Source organism: Mixophyes fleayi, chromosome 1, assembly GCF_038048845.1.
Source record: "Mixophyes fleayi isolate aMixFle1 chromosome 1, aMixFle1.hap1, whole genome shotgun sequence".
Lineage (NCBI taxonomy): Eukaryota > Metazoa > Chordata > Amphibia > Anura > Limnodynastidae > Mixophyes > Mixophyes fleayi.
In genome coordinates, this window is record NC_134402.1 from 66,465,623 (window position 1) to 66,491,693 (window position 26,071).

Here is a 26,071-nt window from a genome sequence, read left to right on the forward strand (position 1 = left end):
GTGAAATAAACAAGTTGGACATAGTTGTACGACATTAAGTGAGCTTCCCAAAACACTTCTTTGGTTCCGATTCTTCACCACATGTGCACCCTCCGCAACACGGCCCATGCTAAACTAGCAATAATATTCATAGGAACGGGATTCTTATTACAATTTGGCATGTATATATCCCCTTCTACGTCATACAGCAGTGTTTTCACTATCCGCACACCAGAAAAATACAATTTACAGGCCAAGCATTGCACATAATATATATTACATCAGTCTTTTAACCATGTTCTACAGAAATGTAATAGATGGAGTATGATCTCCCACGAGCAGAAGAAAAGCATCACATATAAAAAGTTATGGTTACTCAGGACATACAAAAAAAAGACAATATAGAGCCCCTCAGGTGAAGGTCTTCTCACATGGTCTTACTGCTCCTGAAGCCCCAATCTTACAAACAATACGTGTTTTACAGTTCAGACGCATGGGTCTAGCAATTACAGATTACACATACAGCAATGAGTCAATGTGATGGATTCTGTTACAAGCACTGTAATCATGTCCTGTTCAAATACAATTACTTTGTGTGGAATAATGTTTCATCTGGGTGTGGATCAGAGAGGAAAGAAAATAAATTGCATTATTTTAGGTCTTGATGGGCCTTTAATGTTACATGCTCTCCTTGACCTGCCCATGGGCAGGTATGGTACCCAACTGGCACAATAGGAAAATGTGCATTGCTTGGGTTTATCTGCTCATGTGTCCGTCTCACCAGCAACAGGCTTTATACAGAGACTGACAGACGTACGGTCTAAATATTAATACTCTGCACTATAGTAAAAATTGGTTTTACCACGCAGTTAGTTTAAATAATTGACTTATGTCCACAATATACTGGCTCTTGATCAATAGAATGTAAATGTACTCTAGTACACAGATTAAATGACACCCCCCTCTGCACTATATGGGGAATTTTCCCCCCGCCCCCTACAATGCTGCACAAGGATTTCTTGTAGAGGGATTTGTTAATAATTTATGTGAGGGGAGTTATTATTGGATTATGTTACTGTTATTTTCCACCTAGATTGGAGATTGGGGTAAATTCAGACCGAGCACCAATGTGAAGTGTGTGTAAGTGCAGCATTAAAAAGATCTATTTTTTTGTTTTAAACAAATGTCTCTACCCTAGCTAGCTGGGACTGAGTTAGAATCTCTTTTAGGGTACCTCATATCTAGCTTCCAGTACTAGCAATCATAATGCTGAGCCCCATGTATTCAGCAGGCCCAAGGTGAAAGTTACTGCCTGGTTCCTCCCACTAGACACAACTTATCTTTACCCAAAAACAAGCACAATTTGTATAAATAATGTGCATGTTTGCTTTATCATCATCTGACAATGATGGGTATTGTGGCTTACCATGCCTGTTCTAAAATATTATGTGTCCTTTGGCATAACACAAACATATACCTCAGTTCAAGAATGATCACAGAGGACAGGACAAAATGGCTGACTGCCAGCAACAATACCAAAAAGACAGTAGTTTTGCACAAAATAATGTAATTCTAAGGGGTTAATTCCACTAGTAAAAGAAACTAGTTTAAGTTTCCTGTTTAGTAAGAATAGGTATCCTGATTCTGCAAACTACAGGTCATGTTTTTAAATAAATGTTATTATTTCCAGTGCAGTGCATTGTAAGTTGTAGGTTTTACATGAAAAATACCATTCCCATTTACAAGACTTAAGGCGTACTTGTCATAGTCAACCTTTCTTCCTACGGTTGACCTGGTCAGCACAAAGGACAGGTCAACAGTACTGCCGAGTATCTAGGTTGCGAGGACTGTATATTTACACCTTCATGAAGTAGACAGCCCTAAAATGGATGCCATTTCCACAAAACAAAAATAAATTTCTGTCAAAACCTTAATCAATTCGTACAAATTACCAGGCATTAAAAGGAAAGAAAGGCCTTATAAATATTTTTACATATTTAAAAATGGCTTTTGGAAGTGTACAAGAGTCAGCCATTTTATGTCAACATTTATGAAACGAAGGCCAATAATTTTCTAGGTATCAGTAAAATCACTGAAGAATGAAATGCCTTCCAAATGATTTGATTGGCTGCATTCTCCTGAGTGATGGTTGAGAACACAAATGGCTGCTTCTGCCACTGTGCCTCACTGATGTCTCTGGTCCTAGTGAACTGCTAGGTATTTCTCAGTACACAGAACGCCTGCCTCCACTGTGTGTATATGTGACAAGTGCACTCTAAGAGGTATATTTACTAAACTGCGGGTTTGAAAAAGTGGAGATGTTGCCTATAGCAACCAACCAGATTCTAGTTAGCATTTTGTAGAATGTACTAAATAAATAACTAGAATCTGAGTGCTTGCTATAGGCAACATCTCCACTTTTTCAAACCAGCAGTTTAGTAAATATACCTCAAAGTCTTTGTATTCTTGTATTCCTAAAATGCCAACAATGGCAAGAAAGGAGAACAGTCAACAAAAACCGATCACAAAATAACAAGCCCATCATGATAGAAGTACTGTTTTTATGAGCTATAGAACCGGAAAACATTAATGTATGATGTTTCAACGGATGTCCTCTATAATGCTTGTGTCCTCAAAATACATTCGTTCTTAAAGTGGCCAGCAAGGATTCTAAGCTCCTTGTGTTATAAGTACAATAATACACACATACAAACTGAACAAATTCTCAGCCATTGTGATAAACAATCAAATCTCCATTGAAAATCATGGTAATTTGGTCATTTACCGGGGTTATCCTACGTTACCTTCTTTCATAAAGGTTTACCATGATACTATTTCTGGGCTTTTAACAATCTGTAAATTAAATTATTAGTAAGATTCAAATCATGGTCCTCAAAGTTGGTACACACATGAACTTAAAACATGATACATGTCCCATCAGTAATTCAGTTTAGAATGGTATGACAGGCAGAAAATAATAATAACTCTAATATAACCTGAATAAAGTATATCAAGGCACTGCGTATAATTACCCTTAGTAATGATTTGGATAATAGCCCTCAATAGTATTTAAATAGTGCAGGGCTGATTTTTACAGAGAAACTGAGAAATATATTTTTTCACCTATCCAAAAATATATTGTACATGTATAGAATTTTGTGCAAATCACTCCTAGAACGGAACTGCCAATAAGAATTCTCTTAAAGTTTTCTGTTTAAAATATTTTTCTTTCCAAATACACAAAAATAGCTTCTAAAGAGGTAAAATTCTTCCCAAAATCAGGAAAAAGTGCAAAATTTTACATATTAAAACAAGAAAAAGCATACAAGGAACAGGGAATACAACTAAAAACTTTGATGGACATGACATATTTCTGTAACTTTGATATAATTATAAATTACCCCCAAAGCAAAAAAAAAATAATAAAAAAAATGAAACAAAAACACTCAGCTAATCTCACTTCACCAACTTGTCAAAGACATTTTTACCACACAATATAATGCACGCACACAAAAAATAAAAATAAACTATTAAAAGTAACTGTAAACAAAAACCAAACAAGAGAGGGCAGAGTGGCACCAGAAAGACATTAAAATCTCTGGCCATGCATCATATAAAATGCACTAGCTTTATATTATCCATATATATATTTATATGTAGGTATTTACAGAATATTTTACACCATCTGTACAACACAAAATCTGATTTCAAAACATCCTCAAAATAGTGTTATGCAGTATACAAAAAATAGTGATAATTGTGATTTCTTATGTTTTCAAATGCAGGATTAACAAACAGACAGATCTGTACTTTCATCCACCTACTTCTTAATATTTAGACTTCCTTTGGTGCCAGAGATGCCTGCAATGCAATGGTCTTTAGCATTATAAAAACAAACTAAAAAACTAAGTGCGCACCTCAAAAACAAGCTATAGAAAGTGTAGAGCAAATGAAGCTCTTGAAAATGTATCTTCTTTTAGAGGAGTTTGGACCTGTTTTAATAATCCTCAGCTTTAAAAACAGGATGAACGGAATTTCAAATACAAACTGCAGAGCCTGGTAATAGGACAGCTGTTCACCCATTTAGCAGATAGTGAAAATAAACTGCATACGGGGGTCCGAACTTTTCGCTTTGCATCTCCTACTCTCTGGAATTCACTGCCTCTCACAATCGGAGAGGCCTTATCTCTTCAAAAGACTGACTCAATGCACCTCTACTTTCATAATACCCAGTGCTTAGATCTCTTTCCAGCATTCTGGTAATCTTTTAAAGGTTTATTTTTATCATGTGTTTTAATTCTACAAATGTAAAGTGCTTTCGAGTCCAATTTGGATAAAAGTGCTATATAAATAAAATGATTATATGCTCCTGTTAAGTTCTCAGTGAAAGCTGCAGTTCGGCTGTGTGAATGAGATCTCTTTGGTTGCATTCTATAAATGAACACAGAGATGTTGCTGTATAGAGATCCATTGAGCTCTGACCTGTCCTGTGTATGTCATTGCTGTACATCACAGTACTCATGGCACAGCAGATGGATCAATGTGTTTATCATTTCTACTATTTACGCTGTGGATTGCTAGCATTGTGTTCTGATGAAATGCAACACAGAACAATTTGTGAACACACCCTATAATTCAGATAACCATATAATTGTATACCAAAATAAGCTTTAACTTTATTGTTATTAACCTAAAATACTAGTTTAAATCAGTATGAAAAAGACGACTTGGGTAATTTTAATGATAAATAGGGCTAATGGCAGGTCCACTACGATCAGGTGTAGACATAGTTGTACCCAGCAACACTGCTCAAGACCAGCAGACAAACCCACAGCTATTTACAGAAAATTATCCTAACAGTAAAACGGTCTTTTGAGGGAAGGGAATCGTCATAACTCAGTACTGAAATGCAACAACCATTTTTGACTAGCGAGTCACTGATCCCATACAGAAGTCAGGACTCTCACTTGTGGAATCAGGGAGCTCAGTGTGAGATGCAAGCTTGGAGAGATGGTGTTATATATAGCGTTCTCCCCAGCACCTGTTTCCTGGGTGCTCCACTCGGCTATTTTTACTAGCTCCCCGGCTCTTGGAGCACTATGTAAGCACTACAGCCAGCAGTGTGTGTGTTAGACCACTGACCACCAGCCTGACCAGTCCTGGCAGCTGTGGGTACCAAACTTCAACATTTTTCATTATTATTGCAAAGTATTACAACTGCCCCCACCCGGCTGCTTCTTAATGCCACCCGGCTTGGCCAACTTTTCTGGGGAGAACCCAGTACACTATAATGAATGTGGACACACATGGATTCAGCTACTAAGCGCACAGCATTAATATGGCATTCAATGCAGAATGAGAATTTTATTGCTAGGCAGATACAAACCAGGTAGGATGTGATGTTATTACCCAGCACTGCAGTGTAGGTGAATGATGTTCTCAACTATGGCCTGATTTGCATAAATACGATATAATTACGGATTCCGTAAGGGTGGACACTGCACTTACTTGAATGCATTTCTGTTTTTATGGGATGCCGCAGGGCTTAGCAGCACAGATTAACCTGAAACTTACCCAATACTTTTACCTAAAGCCATTGCTACTTCTTGGTGCAAATAATGCACAGTGTGCATAGTTAGATGCATGCAAACTGAAGTACTAATATAAATAACTAGTCCTTTGCTTTCAGGAATTCTATGAAACATAAATGATAGTCACATATAAATGAATTAGGTATCAGAGTGGATGCGATAGTAGGAGGGGTTAGAAAACTTTTCACCTGTAAAAACCCTACAATGATGGTGCATATTGATTACGAAAACTTACAGATGTGCTTCGAAGCATAAAATCAGGTTTCATGGGGAAAATGGTCCATGCTAACCAAACGTTATATATTCTGCTAAAACATGGAGAACTTAATGTAATACAGGAGCCAATCTGATTTCCCTTTAAAAATACATCTTGTCTCCTAAAATCTACAACTTTGATAAAAAATTTAAAAATAAAAGGAAATATTTTAGCAGCCACTTGCACACAGCAAAGTATCTATACATAGTGGACGGGAGCTTGCAAGCACCTATAGGACCAAAGGATTCCAATAAATAAAGTTTGCCTTGACACACTGATGTGCAATAGAAAAATAAAACACTGCCGATAAGTGCTGGTTCCACATGATGTGTATGAGCGCTGTCGTCTCGTACCAAACATTCAGTGTGCTGCATTGATAGCGATTATCAATTCTCAATACTGCCAAGTAAGTCCGTTCATGCCCTTTAGAGAAGTCCACCAAAAGTCACTCCTACAGTTGCTGGACTTTAGAAGAATCGCTCATACTGTCAGTCCTATGACGAGCCAACTGTTGCTGGTGTGATGAAGCAAAAGTGCCTTGTTGTACAGGAAATGAGGATAGGATGAGCTGAGCCGACTGATTTCCATGAACTAACCTGGAGGCCTGGGGAAACAGACACAATAGAATAAAGCACTACAAGAAAGTCAAAAACAACCCATATTATATTGGTATGCGAGCCTGTTGCTTTTCCCCATGCGTCTGTGTGTAAGCCAGTCTGAAGCGCACAGGATAAGAGCCAACCTGCAGCCATCAGAGCTAGCTAAATGGTTAGGTGTTCAAAAGAGGAGCAGAGAAGGGAAAAGGGGGTCATGATAGAAACTTTCAACTATATCAAAAGGTACATGGGGGAAAATTCTTCAATGGCAGAGAAGTCTTAGAATACAAGGACATGCACTGACACTGGAGGGAAGTAGGTGCAGAGGAAATCTGAGGAAAAACTACTTCACGATAGACATAAGGATATCCTTACAAAGAAATAAGGATCAAATAAGGTTTAAGGTTACCAAAGGTTAATAAAACAATGGGCAGACTAGATGGGCCAAGCGGTTCTTATCTGCCGTCCAACTCTACGAGGAGCAAGCAGTAGTGTGTTGCTATACACTCTTACGCCCAGTTTCAAATACAGTCCCAGAGCCACCTCAAACATTCCCGTGTAAGTCAGTAGAAGTGCTAATAAAGCCTCTATACCATCCGGTAGTCGTATTACCTGCAAGAACTGCTGTGGCTGCTGGCCCAGATGTGCCTGAGCTTGCTGCTGTTGCTGCACAGAAGGCAGCTGCTGCTGGTCTTGTTGGCTTTGTTGCTGCTGGGTAATGGAAATGGTCTGTGGTTGCTGCTGCTGTGTAGCAAACGTCGGGTATGCAGTTACTACTGGACCCATAAACATTGTACTTGGGACCATAACCGCTCCGCAAGCCACCGGCGTGGTCACCAGTTTAGTCACTATTTGTTGAGCTTGTGAAAATCTGTAAAAATATATCTGATGTTTAAATGCTATATAATTACATTAACATAAAATAGTCAAGATGCCGTACTCATACTAGTGCAAGCACAGTTGTCCTTTACATGCTGTACGGCTTAAGGTGGCTCTACTTTACCATGACTGAAATCTACTACTACTGTTCTTTCTATAACCCAGATACAGCAGCTGTTTTTGTTGTCCATAGTGAATACATCTGTAGTCAATATACAGAGCATAGTTGATCTATGTTGTATCCAAGGGTGAAGAATATAAACAACTCTGCATGCGAGCCATAAAAGGCCTACGAGAAGCAGAAGGGTTTCCTCAGCCAGAACTACACTGTACTGTGGGAGCAAATGGTTTTTACCCTTTCACAGACAATTGGACAATAACACATTAATCTTATACTTTTACTTACCTGATTTGTCTGTCCTGTGAAAAGGTGGTAACAGCAGCTCCCTGGTTACTTTGCTGCATGTTGGATGGCATCTGTACCATGTTAGCAGACGACGGCTGAGAGATCACCATAGTGTTGTAGAGTGGAGCAGTGAGAGTCCCCGATGTCTGGCTGGACACGGATGTCTGCTGCCCGTGCCCTCCGTGCATTTTCTGTTGGCCCTGCTGTAAGACATGTTTGTGTTTAGCGGGAGAGCCATAGTCATTATCACAATAACACTACTCTGTATGGACTGCTTACTATGTACTTCACATTTAAAAATGAAATTCAGGCACTAGGAAAAATAAACCAACTAAATTAGATTAGACAAGTAATGCCAGCTCTCATGACCAGGGCCCTGTCTCCTCCTTGTGCCCGCAGTAATACAGAACTATGAAAAATGACTGGCACATTATTAAGATCTATTAATATCATTGTGATTATATACAAATTTTGAACTTCCTAAATATTAGAAATACAGGACAGCGAACTTTAACCCTTTGGGAAAAATCTATTGTTGAGATGTTTTTTGTGTGAAAATGCAAGATGTACACTACCCCACATACGTACCGGGGTCAGCCCAGTCCCCCCACATACGTACCGGGGTCAGCCCAGTCCCCCCACATACGTACCGGGGTCAGCCCAGTCCCCCCACATAGGTACCGGGGTCAGCCCAGTCCCCCCACATAGGTACAGGGGTCAGCCCAGTCCCCCCACATAGGTACAGGGGTCAGCCCAGTCCCCCCACATAGGTACAGGGGTCAGCCCAGTCCCCCCACATAGGTACAGGGGTCAGCCCAGTCCCCCCACATAGGTACAGGGGTCAGCCCAGTCACCCCACATAGGTACAGGGGTCAGCCCAGTCACCCCACATAGGTATCGGGGTCAGCCCAGTCACCCCACATAGGTATCGGGGTCAGCCCAGTCACCCCACATAGGTATCGGGGTCAGCCCAGTCACCCCACATAGGTATCGGGGTCAGCCCAGTCACCCCACATAGGTACCGGGGTCAGCCCAGTCACCACACATACGTACCGGGGTCAGCCCAGTCACCACACATACGTACCGGGGTCAGCCCAGTCACCACACATACGTACCGGGGTCAGCCCAGTCACCACACATACGTACCGGGGTCAGCCCAGTCACCACACATACGTACCGGGGTCAGCCCAGTCACCACACATACCTATCGGGGTCAGCCCAGTCATCACACATACATATAAGTAGTGTTCGCCCCAGAAAAATTTGCCTGCCGGGTGAGGGCAGTTGTAATACTTTGCAATAAAAATGAAAAATGTTGGAGGTTATTGCCCACACCTGCCAGGACTGGTCAGACTGGTGGTCAGTGGTCTAACACACACTGGGGGCTGTAGTGCTCACATAGTGCCTGTTCTAATAGGAGAAACAATGATTTATTCTATTATAATAGGACTCTGGTGGGCTCCAAGAGTCGGGTGGAAAATAAAAGCAGCCGGGTGGAGCACATGGGAAATAGAGCACTATATAAGGGTCAGCTCAGTCATCACACATACATATAAGGGACAGCTCAATCATCACACATACTACCTGGCTGGTATTTTGTATTGGCTGCTGTTGAAGTATATGCGGAGCCCCCAGGTGGCCAGTGTTCATGCCCCCCTGTAGCTGGTTTGTCTGAACCACTTGGCCCTGCATGGTGAGCTGGGGAAGTTGCTGCATGTTTGAGCCGTTTCCAGAAGAGACCTGCACTGGTCCAAAGTTTAGGCTGGGTGTGGGTTGCTGCAAAAACATCTGAAAGAAAACAAAAAGATACACACTATGTACTGATCGTTATATAAAAAGTAATTAAATAATTAAGGATCTAATAAGTGTAAGGATTACTGCCTGACTGCTCACAGTTCCAACAGTATAATATAGAATAAATTCACCCCATTGAGATGTTTCACAAAATGTATTTTCTTACAAAACAAAAAATCAATGCCTTGAAGAAGCCAAGACTGATCTCAATCCCACTGAATGAAATTAGAAAAGTTTCTGTTCTCCAATAGTCCCAATCCAGCTTTATGGAACTCGAGCAATATTGCAAAGACTCGTACCTGGAAGCCCTGTCCGTGGACCATGTGCAGCTGTTCTTGAATCTTACGCAGCTCTTCCTGCTGGCGGTGAATATTCTCCTCAATGATCCGTGTTCTTTGCTCCAGCTGGTCCTTTAGGTGCTTCATGGCTCCAAACTGTGCCGTAAACTGAAATATGGGCTGGAAATCATTAAGAAAACTGCTAAAAAAATTCCAATATGAACTCACTATCTATATTTCATGAATTTATTTATTTATTTTCAAAAGAAGGTGGCAAGGGCACCAAAAGGACAGAGAAGGCAACTAATCTATGAATAGAAGCATTTGGAAGGACAGGGTTATAGAAACACAAGAGGCACATTTTGATTATTGGCACTTCAAAATAAAGATCCAATGGTACCTCTTGCTTTATTTGACCTGCTAGCACTAGCATAGAAGACCAGCGAGGATAAGAATATGGAAGTACAAACAACAAGCATGCTCACCTGCGTCATTCCAGGCTGTAGGTGGACGGCAGCAGTTGGCTGCTTCTGAACCGGCTGTGACAACGACTGGTTAAGAGACTGGGAGCTCATTGTCTGGAAGGACAAAGCACTTTAGTGAACATACTTGTGATTCACAGGGACAATCAAATACTTCTATGAGAAAACAATACAAGTACATTATTAATTCCACACAGCTTATAAAGTCAAGAAATGTAATATACTTCATAGGTATGTGGCTATTAGCAGAGGGATTGCTGTACCTGGCTGCTGACTGATGATCGTCTCTTGTCCAAACCAGACAGAGTTTGTCGTGGAGGGGTGCTGGTGTCTGTTGGAATCTTGGTAGGGGTAGCTGGAGAAATATAAGTTAATATGACATTAATATAAAGGGTAAGCACTTTGTAGTCCTATGTATTGCCATATACAGCTGTGAAGTCAATTAACTGTTCCCACCCTTTTGGTTACTGCCTCAGTCTAGGTACTGCCTCAGATTACAGTGGGATTATGGTAGTGTAACTGCATCTTTCACCCAGCCCCAATGATATAAATGTACTAAATAATAAATCACTAAGCAGCGACACTGACAATGCAACTGGAAATGCAGACTAATGTAAAGTGCAGAGACTTAATTGGATGCTCTTCATAGATAAACTAAGGTTCTGGAAACATGCTCATTGTAAGCTTATTGTAAAAGGCTTGGTCTTTGAAAGAAACCTCAGTCTCCTCTAAGCAACCATGGTACAGGTACTAAAACATTAAAGGTATTTGACCAATATGCAATCAAACAAAATAATATTATAAAAGGAATTGCCTTTTATTTATAAAACTCCAACATATTACACAGCGCTGTACAATGAGAGGACCATGATACAAATAAATAACATACAATGACATGAACAATAGGTAAAGCGACATCTGCTCAAACAAGCTTACAGTGAAAGGTGTATGGGCAACAACTGATACATAGTGGAATAACGTTTGCATCTGGTGGTGGTGGGGATAGTGTGTGCGGCTACTGTAAGGTAGAAGCATTACCAGCCATGGGTGATTGGGATTTCTGTGCAGCTATCTATGGTGTGGTACAACTAGAATCAGGACAGTGGAAGGTGGAGACATGAGACAAGAACTAGTCATTATAGAAATCCTAAAGACAGTCAGCTGGTGGCAACCATGACTGTCCTTCACTATTTATCTTACCTGAACCTCATTCCTCTTCATTTGGAGAAGGTTATGGCTTTTGTGCTGCTATAGATACTTGCAACCATCCCCAAAAAAACAATGACAACTATTTGTAAAGATGACCCAGATGTTCTTTGGTCAAGATTTTCATCAATTATGACCAAAACCAGACATTTTGTGGTTGAATCATAATCCATGAAAATGAAGACTGTCAAAACACTAGAAAATCAACAACTTCAATGAGATCTGAGGCATAAGTTTATTTTAAATTCACAACATGTTAGGGGTCATGCGATGGAAGGCTAGGAGACTGTCACATACTGCAAGTGCTAGAGGTCTGGTAAAGCTTCTTAGCTCAAGGCTTAGCTCATCAATATTATGATCCTTGACCTACCTGAAACAATAGAGGACAATGACCCCAAGGTGTTTTGAGAGAATTGGGTTCCTAAAGTTCTGGACAATTCCTTGCTATCGGCTCAGATGGCTGTTGAGAATGGCCACCATTTCCCAAATCTCTTGACCTCTCCCAGGAGGTCTCTACTTGCCTAGATCCTCAACAATATTGGGACACAATTCTGAGAGCCGCAAGGAAAGCTGGCAAATTTACAATGAATCAAAATCTCCTATCCAGATTATTGCACGGCCTTACAGAAGGGATGTGATACATATATTCGACAGTCGCACGATCAACATTTATATTCAACATATTATTGTCGACTTTCCAACCCTGTCTACAATATAAATATTGACATTATTATTAGGTCAACAATAATATCCCTAAGCCTAACACTATAAGAGTTTCAAAATGCCAATTGTCAACCTAATGATACGGTCGCCATGCCAATTGTCAACCGCATTCCTACAGAAGCAAAGGAGCATCTTTCTAGACATAAAAATGCAAATGTGAAGTCGCTTATGCAATAAATTACCTTCATGGCACCAGGTACAGTATAAAAGGTAAAACTGTCTCCCCACAAACACACCTACCTATGCAGGCCCAATCCCTACAAGAGCACAATAATCCTTTGGCTATTTCTAATGACGCCATATAAAGGACAACACCACAAAGTTCAATTCCAAGCAAATGTTCTTTTTTGAAAGCTCCGTCATCATTTAGCATCTATCAGCAAATCAAAAACAGTGCTTAAGAGTACTATACACTGGAATCCTTTTGAATCACTGGGACATAGTACATTAGCATTTGTCTTCAACATTTGTGATAATATTGGTCTTGTGCCTCCTTTGGTTTTGGGCATAAAGGCGATTTAAAACCACCTAGTTCAGAGTAGTGGTGGGTAAGGCATTACAAGTTGCAGAACTGTTATGTCCTTTATGATAATTCTATTTCTTTCTAAAAAGCGTTTTCAAATCAAGAGCAAACTTGGCAAAATATATTATAGTCGAAAGGCAGTTAGTCAATGCCAAATGTTATTAATATTAAAATAGAAAAAGAGGGAGTTTGGGCGGAGATTGTGGAAGGGGATGAGGAATTGGGTACGGTGGAGAAAGGAAGATTGAACCAAGGGTGGGATGAGCTCTAGTACTCTCATAGTAACTTAAAAGTAATAAAAAGTAGGATATGGCACGCACCCATGCCATCTAAGCTTTATACGTTTTCTCCATAGGTATATCCACAACGCAATATTCATTTTTTATATTTACATCCCTCCCCAGTATTTTGTGGCAGTAGCTCCTGGTTTTCCACCGATATGTATTGGTGACTTCAAAGCAATGATAGACCCCTCTCACTGGATAAACTCCATTCAGAAACTGACAAGCCACTAACCCCTTTATTCCCTTATGTCAGCGCTACAATTCATAGATATTTAGAGAGCTAAGAAGCCCACTGCATGGGTATACTCCATTTACTCTGCAACTCATCAGTCATTCTCACGTATTGATCTCACTCCCATTTCTTCTGTGGTAAACCCCTACATTTACTATTACCTTATTCATGATATGTCAGACATCTCCCCTCTACATATTAAACTATACTTTCATACCCTTACCCCTCTTAGAAGATGTTGCATAGTTCTAGTACAGCTCAGACACTTATTATTTGGGACACTGAGAAGTCCTGTATGCATGGATCTTACACTGCTGCTACTGGCACTAATAAGAAAGATGACAATGAAATTTAATTCCTGGCAGCAGCAAATACCGCTTTGTACCTCCCCTGTATCAATCAATGACAAAATTCAGAAATTGTATAACCAACTATAAAGCTCCACCGGTGAAGCGGGATCAGACTCCATTAATAAGTATCTTTTAGAAATGGATGTTACGAAGCTATCTGCTGTGGGTAGGTATAGTCCTAATGCCCCAATTTGGTCGGAGAAAATAAAAAATGATTCCCTTTGGCCAATGCCACAGGACAAGATTGCAGTCCAACTGATCAATACAAAAAGGTATGTTGAATTCATCTGACAATTTACTACACATCATTCACAAAAAGATTAAACCCCAGCGTCACAACACCTCAATAAATATCCGTTGTCTCCTTATCCACCGACAACTACACTTTCTCCTGCCCAATTTGCTATCATACTACAGCACTTGAGAATAGTTTTTAAGAATGAGGACTCAATTACCAGACATCACTTTGGCACCACAGTAAAAAACTAAAAAAAATAAACACACACACAAATCGCTCTTTATGCCAATGACACCTTACTTTCCGTAGTGCTTCCCATACTTTAGTGCTAGCAGTCCTTCAGACTTCAGGACATTCTCTGAGCTAAAAATGAATAAGGTTACTCCCCTAGAAATTCTGCCAGAAACCACTCTGCCCCCGCAGTTCCCCATGATTTTGGCATCCAACCTTTAAGTACCTGGGTATCACCATCTCCAAAGACTGGCAGAATTGTGTCAATATAAACCAGTGACGGGCCAGTTCAAAAGCAAGGCTAAGCGCTGGCAGTCTCTTCTGCTAAATGCCCCCAGATAGAATTAGCATAATTATATTCTTGCCCTGGCTACAGTGTGTTATATGCCACTCCCCTCACTGGCTGCCACAACTACCCTTTAGCCAAATACCCCCTTCATTTACATGGTCCACAGCCATCCTAGGCTGGCACGGACTACAATTCAGCGCCTCAAAACAAATGTTGGCCTGGGAGTCCTTAATGTACAACTACTAATTACCTGCCTAACTTCAGCACTTCCTGTCCTGGACAGGGGTTGGTGGGAGGGATCTAGAGGAGGCTCTAGATTTAGCCTACTGGGGATGAACAGTAAACAGTTCCTGGCTAATTTTTAGGTGTAGTCAAAGGGGGGTATCAATTGCAGCATGCCATTCCAGTATTACCATTTCATAAAGCCTGTTTCCTCCAACTTTACTTATGCACTCATGTTTTAAGCACTAATTCCAGCTCTATAAATCTAAACAGGATGGGCAACATTTTTCAATAGATTCTGCACATGCCACCATGCCTACTCCCTTTTGGGCACAAAGTTAAGACATATTGGACACCATGCTGGAAATGCCCAGTCCTCTTCCCCTTTATTATGTTTCGTGGTGAAGTAGATGACCCAACAACACATTTTCTAACAGACAATGCATCCAGGGAGCCTAGATGTCGCCCAATCCAGTGTTCTCCCAAGGACCCATTTTCCGGCTGTTTGTACTTGCCACCCGGCTATTGGAGCCAACAGAGTCCTATTGTAATAAAATAAACCATTGTTTCTCCTATTAGAACGGGCACTATGTGAGCACTACAGCCAGCAGTGTGTGTTAGATCACTGACCACCAGTCTGACCAGTCCTGGCAGGTGTGGCCAATAACCTTTAACATTGTTTTCGCAATATTATTGCCAAGTATTACAACTGCCCCCACCCTGCTACTTCTTAATGCCATGCGGCTGGCAAAATTTTCTCAGGACAACACTGCAATCATTCCACATTGCAAACGTTGATCGAAAACATTCTCCATCACCGTAAGTATGTGCATACTCGGAGGCACTACATTTATATTTGAGGTGACATGGGGATGACTGGATTACCTTTTGCTGGTCTACACACATTTTGATTATCGTAACTATCCACTGTACCTGTAGTGTAAACCATGATATTGTATTACATTGTTCTGTGATTTGCTATATAAGGCACTAACCCTTCCCTCCCCGTGTCCCCTTCTGTCTTCCTCTACTAGTACGTTTTAAGGCTTGTTTGTACCTTGACATCATGTGAAAAAACCTCAAACACAATTTATTATAAAATGTTGAAAAATATATATTTAAAAAAAACACTTATTGTGCAAAAAACTCCAAATGCACTTGCACCTCTCTCACAGGGAAGATGGTCGGGGAAGGATAATGGTTAGAGTGTAGGGACTAAAGCTCAGTGCATTAGTTGTCAGTAGGGGATATTGGCGCAACACTACACCTGAGATGAAGATCTTTTCAAAGGTTCCTGCCTTATAAAATATACTAAATAATTTCTTTATATATGATTTATACGTAGGCTATCACATGAAAAAAAATCAATATAATTTATGTACTTAATGAACCAAAGTTCATGCGCTCATACTCACATGATGGATCAGACACGGCCGTATGAGAAGACGACTTGATGGAACTCTTGGACGATGGTGAAGGTGTTCTGCTGTCATCAAACCTTTCCAAAGCATCTTTCAGGCTCTCTTTACTTATATGATTGTCCGAAACAGAGTCTTGATTCTGAAAGTACATCATTTACAGATTACCGGACTTATATGTATCACAGACCGCAGAGAATCCAGATACAGAAACAAAAACAACAAAACACAGCATAAAATGATGGTTAAATTTGATCTTTTTACAAGACTTGGAAGTCAAACGCTTATTAGACAATGTTCTTTTGTGACATGGACATCAATACTAAAATTGTACATTTCTTGTGTAAGAATGATTAATTATTCTCTGTAAACCACTGTATATGATAGTGGCACAAAAACAGGCTCCTCTTCCCTACGACCCTCTACTTATCCTCAGTTTACCACTAGTCAAGTAAAGACACAAAAGGAGAACAGAACCTCAGGTGCATGGGTGCGCACATAGAGCCCATAACCCCAAAGAAGAGGAAGGTGGGAAAAACGGACCATAGATTGAGCAAGGAATCGGGGGTGCGGCTTGGGATTGCAGGTAGGAAAGGGGTCACCAGTTTGTCCAGCAGGCAATTTGGTCTTGCATTTTGCTCAGATGTAGACTACTTATATGGCAAAGGGGAGTTCACTCTAGGGATGGGTTCAGCACATAGAAAATTCAAAAAAAAATTCAGGTTATTTTACACTACAGTCTGAGCCACAACTTGACACCCGCTGCTACTGCAGGAGCAACATGTTGCAGCTGAGAACTCCTATCGGCCTGCTAATGTCAGCAAGAGTCTCCAAGTGTATTCTCCTTGGGAGCCCGCAAAGCAGCACAATCCATAGAGGGAAGGGGTACACGTGCACACATCCTGTGCAGTGAATTGGAATAAAGAAGATTTTTATACTTACAATAAATTTGTTTCTCTGATTCCATCTGGGGGACACTGCTATGGGTTGTATGAGGGGAGCGAGGAGTTGGCACTTAACTAGTTAACTTGTTAAATTAATCACTGATGACAGGCCCCAAGGAAGAAAGGCCAAAGAAACCAAAATCATACAGCAGAAGAGCAGAAGGAATGGAGGGAACGCAGTGTTCCCCACATGGAATCAGAGAAACAAACTGGCGTCCGTGGACACAAAGACATTGAATACATCAAATTTGGTGAAAGTATGGACCGAGGACCTTGTGGCTGCTCTGCAAAGCTGGTCTGCTGAGGCTCCATTCCGCGCTGCCCAACGCGCCCCTACCAAGCGAGTGGAATAGCCAGCTATTCGGTCTGGCACAGGTCGATTTACACTGACATAAACCTGCTTAATGGTTGATTTAATCCATCTGTCAATGGCCTGCATTGAGGCTGACCAAACTCGTTTATGGGAATCAAACAAAATAAATAGAGAATCTGTACGTCGAATGTCGGCGGTCCTCCATACATAATTCCGGAAAGCCCTGACCATATGCAGGTAATTCCATAGAATTCGGTCCGGATGATGTCCCTTCTTTGAATACTGAAAAAAATACAGAAAGGGCAGAGACTTGTACTTTAACGAGCCAAGACGAAGACCTGCATCCAGGCCATCCTGGAGAAATGTCAGGAAACGAGGAAGCTGAATAGAAGCCGTATGGCAGGAACTATTTTCGCACTATCTAATGAATGGTTCTTGGAGAAGGAGGTCATCTCGGAGTGGTAGACGAATCCCTTGACCCACCGCAATCAAGAGAATGTCCGCATACGAAATCCGAGGCGGCCAGGTGGGGGCCACCAGAATCACTGGTAGTCCCCCTTGCCAGACTCATCTGAGAACGCGATGAATCATGGTAATTGGAGGGGAACAGATACTCCAACCTGAAGTCCCAGGGCATTGTCATGACGTCGACGGCCGGCGCCAGGGGGTCCCTTGCGCAGAATCTGGGAACCGTCTAGGTGTGTCTCGACGCCATTAGGTCCAAGTCCGTAAGACCCCATCTTAGGACCAGCGACTGGAAGACCTCTGGATTGAGCGACCATTCCCTCGACATTACAGCATGTCGGCTCAGACAGTCTGCCTCCCAGTTCTGGATGCCTGGGATGAACACTGCAGATTGAGGGAACGTGGAGGTCTGTCCAGGTCAATATCTGCATTGCTACTGCAATTGCTCCTGCACTTCTGGGTTCACTTTGTCTGTTTACATATGTCACTGCCGTGGTATTGCTGGACTGTAATCCAACTGGGGATCCCTGAAGGATGGTCTGGACGCCCTGAAGGGCCATTAGCATGGGCTTCAATTCCAGAATGTTGATTGATATAGAAGACTCCTGAATCGATCAAAGACCCTTAAGTCGTAAGTGAAAGGCTACGGCCCCCACAATTGCAGGCGTCTGTGGTAACTATGATCCAGGACCACGGGGAAAAGGACCTGCCTACCACCAGGTGTTCCTGGACCAACTACCACTGAAAGGGACACCCTTGCTTCGGATAACAAGCGATCAGTTGGCGTTCCAAATGTAGATGGGATCCTGACCTCTTTGTTAGAAGGTCCAACTGGAAGCAGTGGGGATGGAATCGACCGTAAGAAATTGTTTCGAAGGTCGACACCACTTTCCCTAAGAGTTGCATGCATAGGTAGATGGATGGTCTGCGACAGGCTTGATGGTACGGGTCGGGTGCTGTTGTAACAGATGAGCTGATGTGGCCTTGATAAGGAGGTCGTCCAGGTATGGTATTATTTTTACCCCTCTGGATCAAAGACAAGCAGCCATTACCGACATGATTTTTGTGAACACCCTTGGTGCTGTGGAGAGGCCGAAGGGTAGGGCTTGGAATTGGTAGTGCGCCAATCCCACCGTATATCTGAGAAGGGACTGATGTCCCTCCAAAACAGGGATGTGAAGGTAGGCGTCTTCGATATCTATCGACTCTAAAAAAAATTGTCTGCTTCCAATCCATTTATTACTCTAAGGCGGCGGTTCCCAAAGTGTGCGCCGCGGCTCCCAGGGGTGCCGCGGCGCTGTCACTGGGGTGCCGCCAGCCAGAAACTTACCAATCAGCGCGGCGCCGGGACCCAGCAGCTTCCTCTCTCCCGCAGCAGCTTGTCACTGACGTCTATATTCAGTGACAGCTGCGGGAGAGAGGAGGCTGCTGGGTCCCGGCGCCGCACTGATTGGTAAGTTACTGTCTTCTCTTTTTTTTATGTCTGGCATGGGGCAGAGTGAAAAGGATGGTGGCAGCGGAGGGGGGCAGCGTGACAGAGGGCGGCAGAGGAGGGGGACAGCGTGACAGAGGGCGGCAGAGGAGGGGGACAGCGTGACAGAGGGCTGCAGAGGAGGGGGACAGCGTGCCAGAGGGCTGCAGAGGAGGGGGACAGCGTGCCAGAGGGCTGCAGAGGAGGGGGACAGCGTGCCAGAGGGCTGCAGAGGAGGGGGACAGCGTGCCAGAGGGCTGCAGAGGAGGGGGACAGCGTGCCAGAGGGCTGCAGAGGAGGGGGACAGCATGCCAGAGGGCTGCAGAGGAGGGGGACAGCGTGCCAGAGGGCTGCAGAGGAGGGGGGCAGCGTGCCAGAGGGCTGCAGAGGAGGGGGGCAGCGTGCCAGAGGGCTGCAGAGGAGGGGGGCAGCGTGCCAGAGGGCTGCAGAGGAGGGGGGCAGCGTGCCAGAGGGATGCAGAGGGGGCAGAGTGCCTCTGGATGCAGAGGGGGCAGAGTGCCTCTGGATGCAGAGGGGGCAGAGTGCCTCTGGATGCAGAGGGGGCAGAGTGCCTCTGGATGCAGAGGGGGCAGAGTGCCTCTGGATGCAGAGGGGGCAGAGTGCCTCTGGATGCAGAGGGGGCAGAGTGCCTCTGGATGCAGAGGGGGCAGTGTCTCTGGATGCAGAGGGGCATTTTAGCATACAACTAAATAAGTATTTTTGTCGTGACCTAAATACTTATTACAATTTTTGGACCCAACTACTTCTAAAACAGGACTGCTCAGTAATTATTTTGGAGGGGTGCCTTGAAAAAATTTGGAGACTAAGGGTGCCGTGAACTGCAAAAGTTTGGGAACCACTGCCCTAAGGGATTCCCTTCACAACTTGTCCACCCGCAGGTGTAGGTTCAACATTTTTAAATTTAGAATGGGTCGGAATGAACCATCCTACTTCGGGTGGGGTACGTCATAACGGTGCTGACTACACCAACAACACTTACCCAGACATCTTCAGTCCAGACGAGGATCCACGACGACTGTCACTGACGTCAAGTCACGCCGGCGTCTTCCCTCATCGATTGGTTGAAGTTGGTTTACAGAACAGTTGTCATGGATCCTCGTAGGGAAACAGCCATCCGGACTGAAGATGTCGGGGGAGGTGTTGTCAGCATCGATATGCTGACTACCACTGCTGGCTTCGGGACCCGGAAGAGGTTTGAGTAAAAACCCTGTCCTTTCTGGATGGCTGAAACCAGGCAGGTGACTCCAGCAGAAAGAAGAAAGACGACACAGAGCCGCATCGTCTGTCTCCTTTCTGGGTCGCTGGGCAGGGCGGTTACAAAGAACCAATGTGGGGTTGGACCTGACCGGTATATCCTGTACCCCTTCGTCATGAACCGTGAATCCAGAGGTCTTCTGAGGATGCTGTCCATTGTTCCTTAAACAGACACAATCTTCCCCCCACTCCAGCTGAAGAGAGGAGGGGTGGATGACAGTCAGGCTGACGTTTTTTCTGTAAGCTTAGGTGAAGGGCACCTCATGGAGTAGGAGGACCTACCACTGTCAGAGTATCCCCTAATACCTGCTGGTCTACTTCTATTCGCCTGGCCTTTGGCGGAGAAGCCACCCCGAAAGGGCTGCCTAAATGAACCAAATCTAGTTGTTTTTGGATTTGGTGCAATTACTGGAAAAAAAGAACTTTTGCTGCCAGTGGCCTGGCAAATAATATTGTCCAATTCAGGACAAAATAACACTGCGCCTGCATAAGACAATGTTTCTAGAGATTTCTTAGATTTTGTATCTGCGTCCCAGGACCTCAGCCATAGGGTCCTTCTGGCTGCCACAGCCGATGCAGATATAAAGGAAGAAATGGAGGCTGTGTTATGGGCAGCTTCGTATAGGTATCCTGATGCCTCCTTTAGGTGCAGGGCAAGGGAGAGCAAGTCTGAGTCTTGCAATCCTTCCACCAACTGGTCAGCCCATGCTTCCATAGCTTTTGCAACCCACGCAGAAGAAAACATGGGCCTGAAGGAGGTGCCTGACGCTACGTAAATGGATTTTAAGAATCCCTCTACTTTTTGGTCAGTAGCGTCCTGCAGGGCAGATGTTCCTGGCACCAAAAGTGTAGTGTGGCGCCCTAAGTGGGCAACCGGAGTATCGACTTTGAGATCTGTTCACAATGGGCCATATCCTCTTCCTGTATTGGGTACAGGGCCAGGAATCTTCGTGGAATAGTAAACTTTCGATCCGGTTGTTTCCAGGCCAATTGCGCAATTTCCGTTCGCTCCATAGACGGTGGAAAACAGCGCATCTTCTAATTTTATTTTTTTTAAAAAAAAAGAAAGACCCTGATCGAAGATTTTGGTTTGTTCAAATCGATGAGGTCCAGGGCTTGATGCACTGCCAAAACCAGGTTGTCAATGCCCCAATAGCTAGGGGATTGTTCCAAGTCAGCGACCTGCGCAGAGTCAGGGAAGGGCTCCCGCTCTTCTTCTGATGATCTCTCAGAATCCGAAAGGGATAGGAGAGGATTAGCGGATCGAAGATGTTTATTTCTAGACAGTATAGGTCCTGGTGAGTCCAAGAAATGGTTTAACCGATCTAGGCCTCTGACCAGGGATGAGGACCGAGCCGGTTCTCCCAAGGGTGGTGCCAATTCTGCTGTCTTGGTGGTCACTGGTACCGTGAAAGTCCTGGGAGGGACAATTTCTCCTGAAGTGGAGAGGAGAATAGCCGTAGCTGCTGATAACTTTGCAGGCTTAGTAAGCAGATGTACCAGTGTGGCAACCGATTACGCCAGAGAAGATGCCCACTCCGGTTGCTCCGGTATCCGGTGGTGGTAGTACATTAATCTGGGCCTGTGCCTCCACGTCACAGTCAATATAAAGCGCTCCCGGGTAATATTGTCCAATTGGTAACTTAACTTTACACTTTGAACAAGTGAAATATTTTGCACGTGGTGCCTTTCCCCTTCTTAGACATATTCAGAATGGGGGAAGTGTCACAATAATAGCCAATATAGACAGTCACACAAGATACAAGCTTGATATAAGTACAAGAATACTAACTAAACTATGACAGCCAAAAGCAATATCTTGTAATAAACCTATGTGAAAAAAGGGTTTCAGGTAGAATACTATAATTATGCTACTTGCATCCCAGCTACTAATATACCCCTATCTGCTAGCAATGAGTATAGAAGTAAAGTAATATTTTTGGTACTTCTAGCTGAAGACAAGTATGCAGGAGAGGAGTTTGTTAGCAGCATCTCCAGTTTTAGGCTGAAGAGAGAGAGTCTGCTGTCTTCCTGGGCAATCTTTTGGCGCGCATCTGGGAGAATCCAAAAATCCAAGCTCAGATGGGGGAGCTCTAAAACCATTAGTTCTGCACCCCGAGCTTTCCTGCTCCTGCAGATAGCAGAAGCCACTGCTGTCGATTCTTTTAGACAACCCACAGCGATTTCCTGAATTTACGTTCATCTCCTGATGACTTTATGCACCTATTTCAAGATTCCCCCCCCTCCTTTCTCTGAGGGGAGAACTTGGTATCTCCCAACAAGATGGCCCCATCTCTCTGATTACCGGCTCTCTCTACCAGTGATGGCAGCGCTAACAGCGGGAAGCTGTTAGTGTGACAGCGGCTTCTCAAGCCCCTGTCAGCACTAAAACACTGCTGATGCGGTCAGTGAGAACCTTCTGTTCTATTAATGTAGCCGCACTACAGCGGTCTTTTTGTGAGGAGTGCACACTCTCTCTCTAGAGCACACACCTGCAATAAGAGAAGAAAAAAACTATTTTAAAAAGAAATAAAAGTATAAAATAAAGAAAAAACTAACCTAGTAAAAAAGGTAAGCTCAACTCACTTGGGCACTTACTCTAAACCGAGGAGCTACAGGGAGTTGTAGAGGGGAGAGGTCTGTCAGCAGTGAAACATTTAACAAAGTTAACTAGTTAAGTGCCAACTCCACGCTCCCCTCATACAACCCATGGTAGCAGTGTCCCCCAGATAGAATGAAAGAGAAAAAGGGGGAAAGGCGCAAGGGAGCAGAGTGATAGACGGGAGGAGAAGTCTGTTTTTGTCCAGTGTCCTACCTTCAAGCGATGGACTCATTGTCTGTGATCCCAACTGCAGAGGTGTAAACGATAGAATTACACTCTAGCATAAGAATATGTTAAAAGTGTAACACGTTTATGAGTAACCCTTGCAGTTTGATGGTCTCCACCTCAGCAGACAGGTCCTTTTGCAAATAGCAGAGAATGAGACAACGGGGGGCATCCAACTTCCGTGTCACGTGACCTCTGCACACTGCAAGGAGGTCACGCGCACACGCAGAGAAGGAAGTGCAGTGTGCTCTCCATCCTAACTATGTGCGACCCTTTTGAAGGCTGGAGGCACATAATTGTTACTGAGCTTTGCAAGCTAATTCCCTGTGTTAAGTCAGATTGCTACAAGGCTTCTGAATACAAAACAAGAGAAATGTTTCCTGTGCAATATAAATTATAGGTTATTATACAATTACTATTTTCAGTAAACAATTTAACATCCAGCTATGCAGAACAGGAAATACGAAATGCACAGGCACGTTACATCCCACAGAAAACACACCATTTTAAATACATTTCATTAGGACAATATTTAGAAGTTTACATATACATGGGCAGGAATGGAGGTAATTGGAAAATGATTGGCAATAGTTTTTGTAAGACATTATTTGCATTCCTTTAAGAATTCATAATTAGAAAGTCAAAATAATTCCAGTTTTCTGACCACTCCTGTATTGTTTAAGGAATATTCAAATAAATATGTTAAAGTGACAGAGCAATATCCTGCGGAACCCTAGAGAAGTTAGTAAACTAATAAACTGCAAGTTAGTAACATAGTATTTCTTCTACAAAGATTACAGGTTAATAATAGGGATGTGCACCAGCCACTTTTGGTGTCTCGTGTTTTGTATTTGGATTTGCTTGAGGTTTTGGGTTCAGATTTGTTTCGCAAAACACCTGACGAAAGGTTTTGGATTCGGATTTATTTTGAAAAAAACATAAAAAGTGCTAAAAACCAGTTTTGTGGGGGTTTTTTTCATGCCTACGCTATTATTAACCTCAATAACATTCAATAACAATCATTTCCACTAATTTCCAGTCTATTCTGAACACCTCACAATATTGTTTTTAGGTCAAAAAGTTGCACCGAGGTAGCTTGAGCACATAATGCCAAAAAAAGAGGTACAAGATGGAATTGTTCTGGGCACTCCCTCCAACCCCTCGCGAGATTCGACGCGAGACTTGGACGACAGAGCCTCGTTTTCATTTTTTTGCCCGCCGGAAATATCTGAACAGTGCTCGGATCCCGTTCGGATCCGCACTGTTCGGGTGGGCTCGGATTAGCGGAATCCGAGCCCGCTCATCTCTAGTTAATAATCTTCAGTTAAAAAAAAAGTAATGTACTGGCACATCTTTATGCAACTATATGATGTTAACAGCTTTACCAGCATATACTTTAATGAGAGTTTGACTTTAAAGAAAAGTACACTTATATAGGACTTCACAGTACCGACCCTATGTACCTGTTGGTTAGGTACGATATAAAGAACATGTACCTTTTTTGTCACTATTACCACATGCAGGAAACCAGGTGCATGCAGTCCTCTGTCTTCACCTAGCTCCCACAGATGCACCATACACCTAAAGTCATCAGATTTAAATAGAATAATGCAGACAGCTTTCTGTGCAACTCTGCACAAACCGCGGCAAGATGGCGCTGTGATGGAGGATGGGCGATGACTAAGAACTGCATACACTCAGCCCCCTGCAAGCCTAAATTGTGCGGGAGAAGGTGCAAGTAAGAGGCACTCTACTAGAGAGTGTATCTAACCTACAGTCCATTAAGGCAGATTCTTTCAGTTTATTTTATTGTAAATAAAGGCACCCCAATATTTTTCATATTTACATATTTAGCAAGACCTCAATCAAATTGTATTATGAATCAGGACCAGACGTTATTTTAAACATCAAACAAGGTCAGTGGCAAGGACTCACTTTATCGGAGATGATTGCTGGTGAGGAATCTTCAATACCAAGTTCTCGCCTTCTCTCTGCACCGACCTCAGCATAGCTGCAAAATAAAGAAAACGTTTAACCAGAACACATTACTCTGAGTCCGTGTTAACGGTAAACCACAGATCCAAACCCAAACACAATTGTGTTGTAATACACAAGTGATATTAAAATATGTATAAACTTCTGTAAGTAATATTTGCATAAAAAGAGTTCTGATGTCATCACTTAAGTGTTCATAAGGACAACTTGTGTCTCACAACAAATAATGAAACTTCTGTGAATTATATTTACACTAGAAGTCACCTTGAATTTCTGTGATCTGTATAAAACAAGCCTACAGCCTTGTGTGATTATATTGTCACAGAACTCCTTAGTGACATTACATTCATACAATTTATATATTACACTCCCAGTTGAGCCAAACTAAAGATAAGGTATAGGACATAGGCTGGTATATACACTATATAGTGTAAAATGTATTCTCTTGATCCCTTTCACGAACATTACATTTTTCGTTTTTCCACATATCGCTGCATGACCACCAATGTGTATTTGATCTACTTATCAATGTAAGAAAACAAACTTGCTAAAGGCAGTTCGAATCTTTAAAATTTTTATGATTGCGTAAAAGATAAATAAATGTAATGGCATTTTAGGGGGCATATTCAATTAGCTTTTGGATTCGCGGCAACGCGCCGGAACAGCCGCGAAACGTAATACACGGTGGGCTGCAAACGAAAATCCACGTTAATGCGGTACCGTAATACCCGCAAGAACGCGCACTTTTCGCGGTAATGCGCGTTACCGCGAATCCAAAAGCTAATTGAATATGCCCCTAAGAAT

At 42.8% G+C, this 26,071-nt stretch overlaps 1 protein-coding gene across 8 annotated transcripts in view; it reads right to left on the reverse strand.

Moving 5' to 3' along the window:
• Positions 1-2,523: 2,523 nt before the first annotated feature.
• Positions 2,524-26,071, reverse strand: part of CLOCK (clock circadian regulator) — a 62,314-nt gene continuing 38,766 nt past the window's right edge. For 6 of the 8 annotated variants that reach the window (XM_075195850.1, XM_075195802.1, XM_075195821.1 and 3 more), the window contains 9 exons: positions 25,208-25,283; positions 15,975-16,119; positions 10,525-10,616; positions 10,265-10,357; positions 9,801-9,959; positions 9,292-9,495; positions 7,708-7,910; positions 7,035-7,293; positions 2,524-6,430 (listed from right to left, as the gene is read on the reverse strand). In XM_075195850.1, coding sequence (XP_075051951.1) covers positions 6,278-6,430; positions 7,035-7,293; positions 7,708-7,910; positions 9,292-9,495; positions 9,801-9,959; positions 10,265-10,357; positions 10,525-10,616; positions 15,975-16,119; positions 25,208-25,283 — 1,384 coding nt within the window. In that variant the 3' untranslated portion in view covers positions 2,524-6,277. The remainder of the gene's footprint in view (positions 6,431-7,034; positions 7,294-7,707; positions 7,911-9,291; positions 9,496-9,800; positions 9,960-10,264; positions 10,358-10,524; positions 10,617-15,974; positions 16,120-25,207; positions 25,284-26,071) is intronic. The other 2 variants (XM_075195871.1, XM_075195861.1) reach the window with 2 other exon arrangements.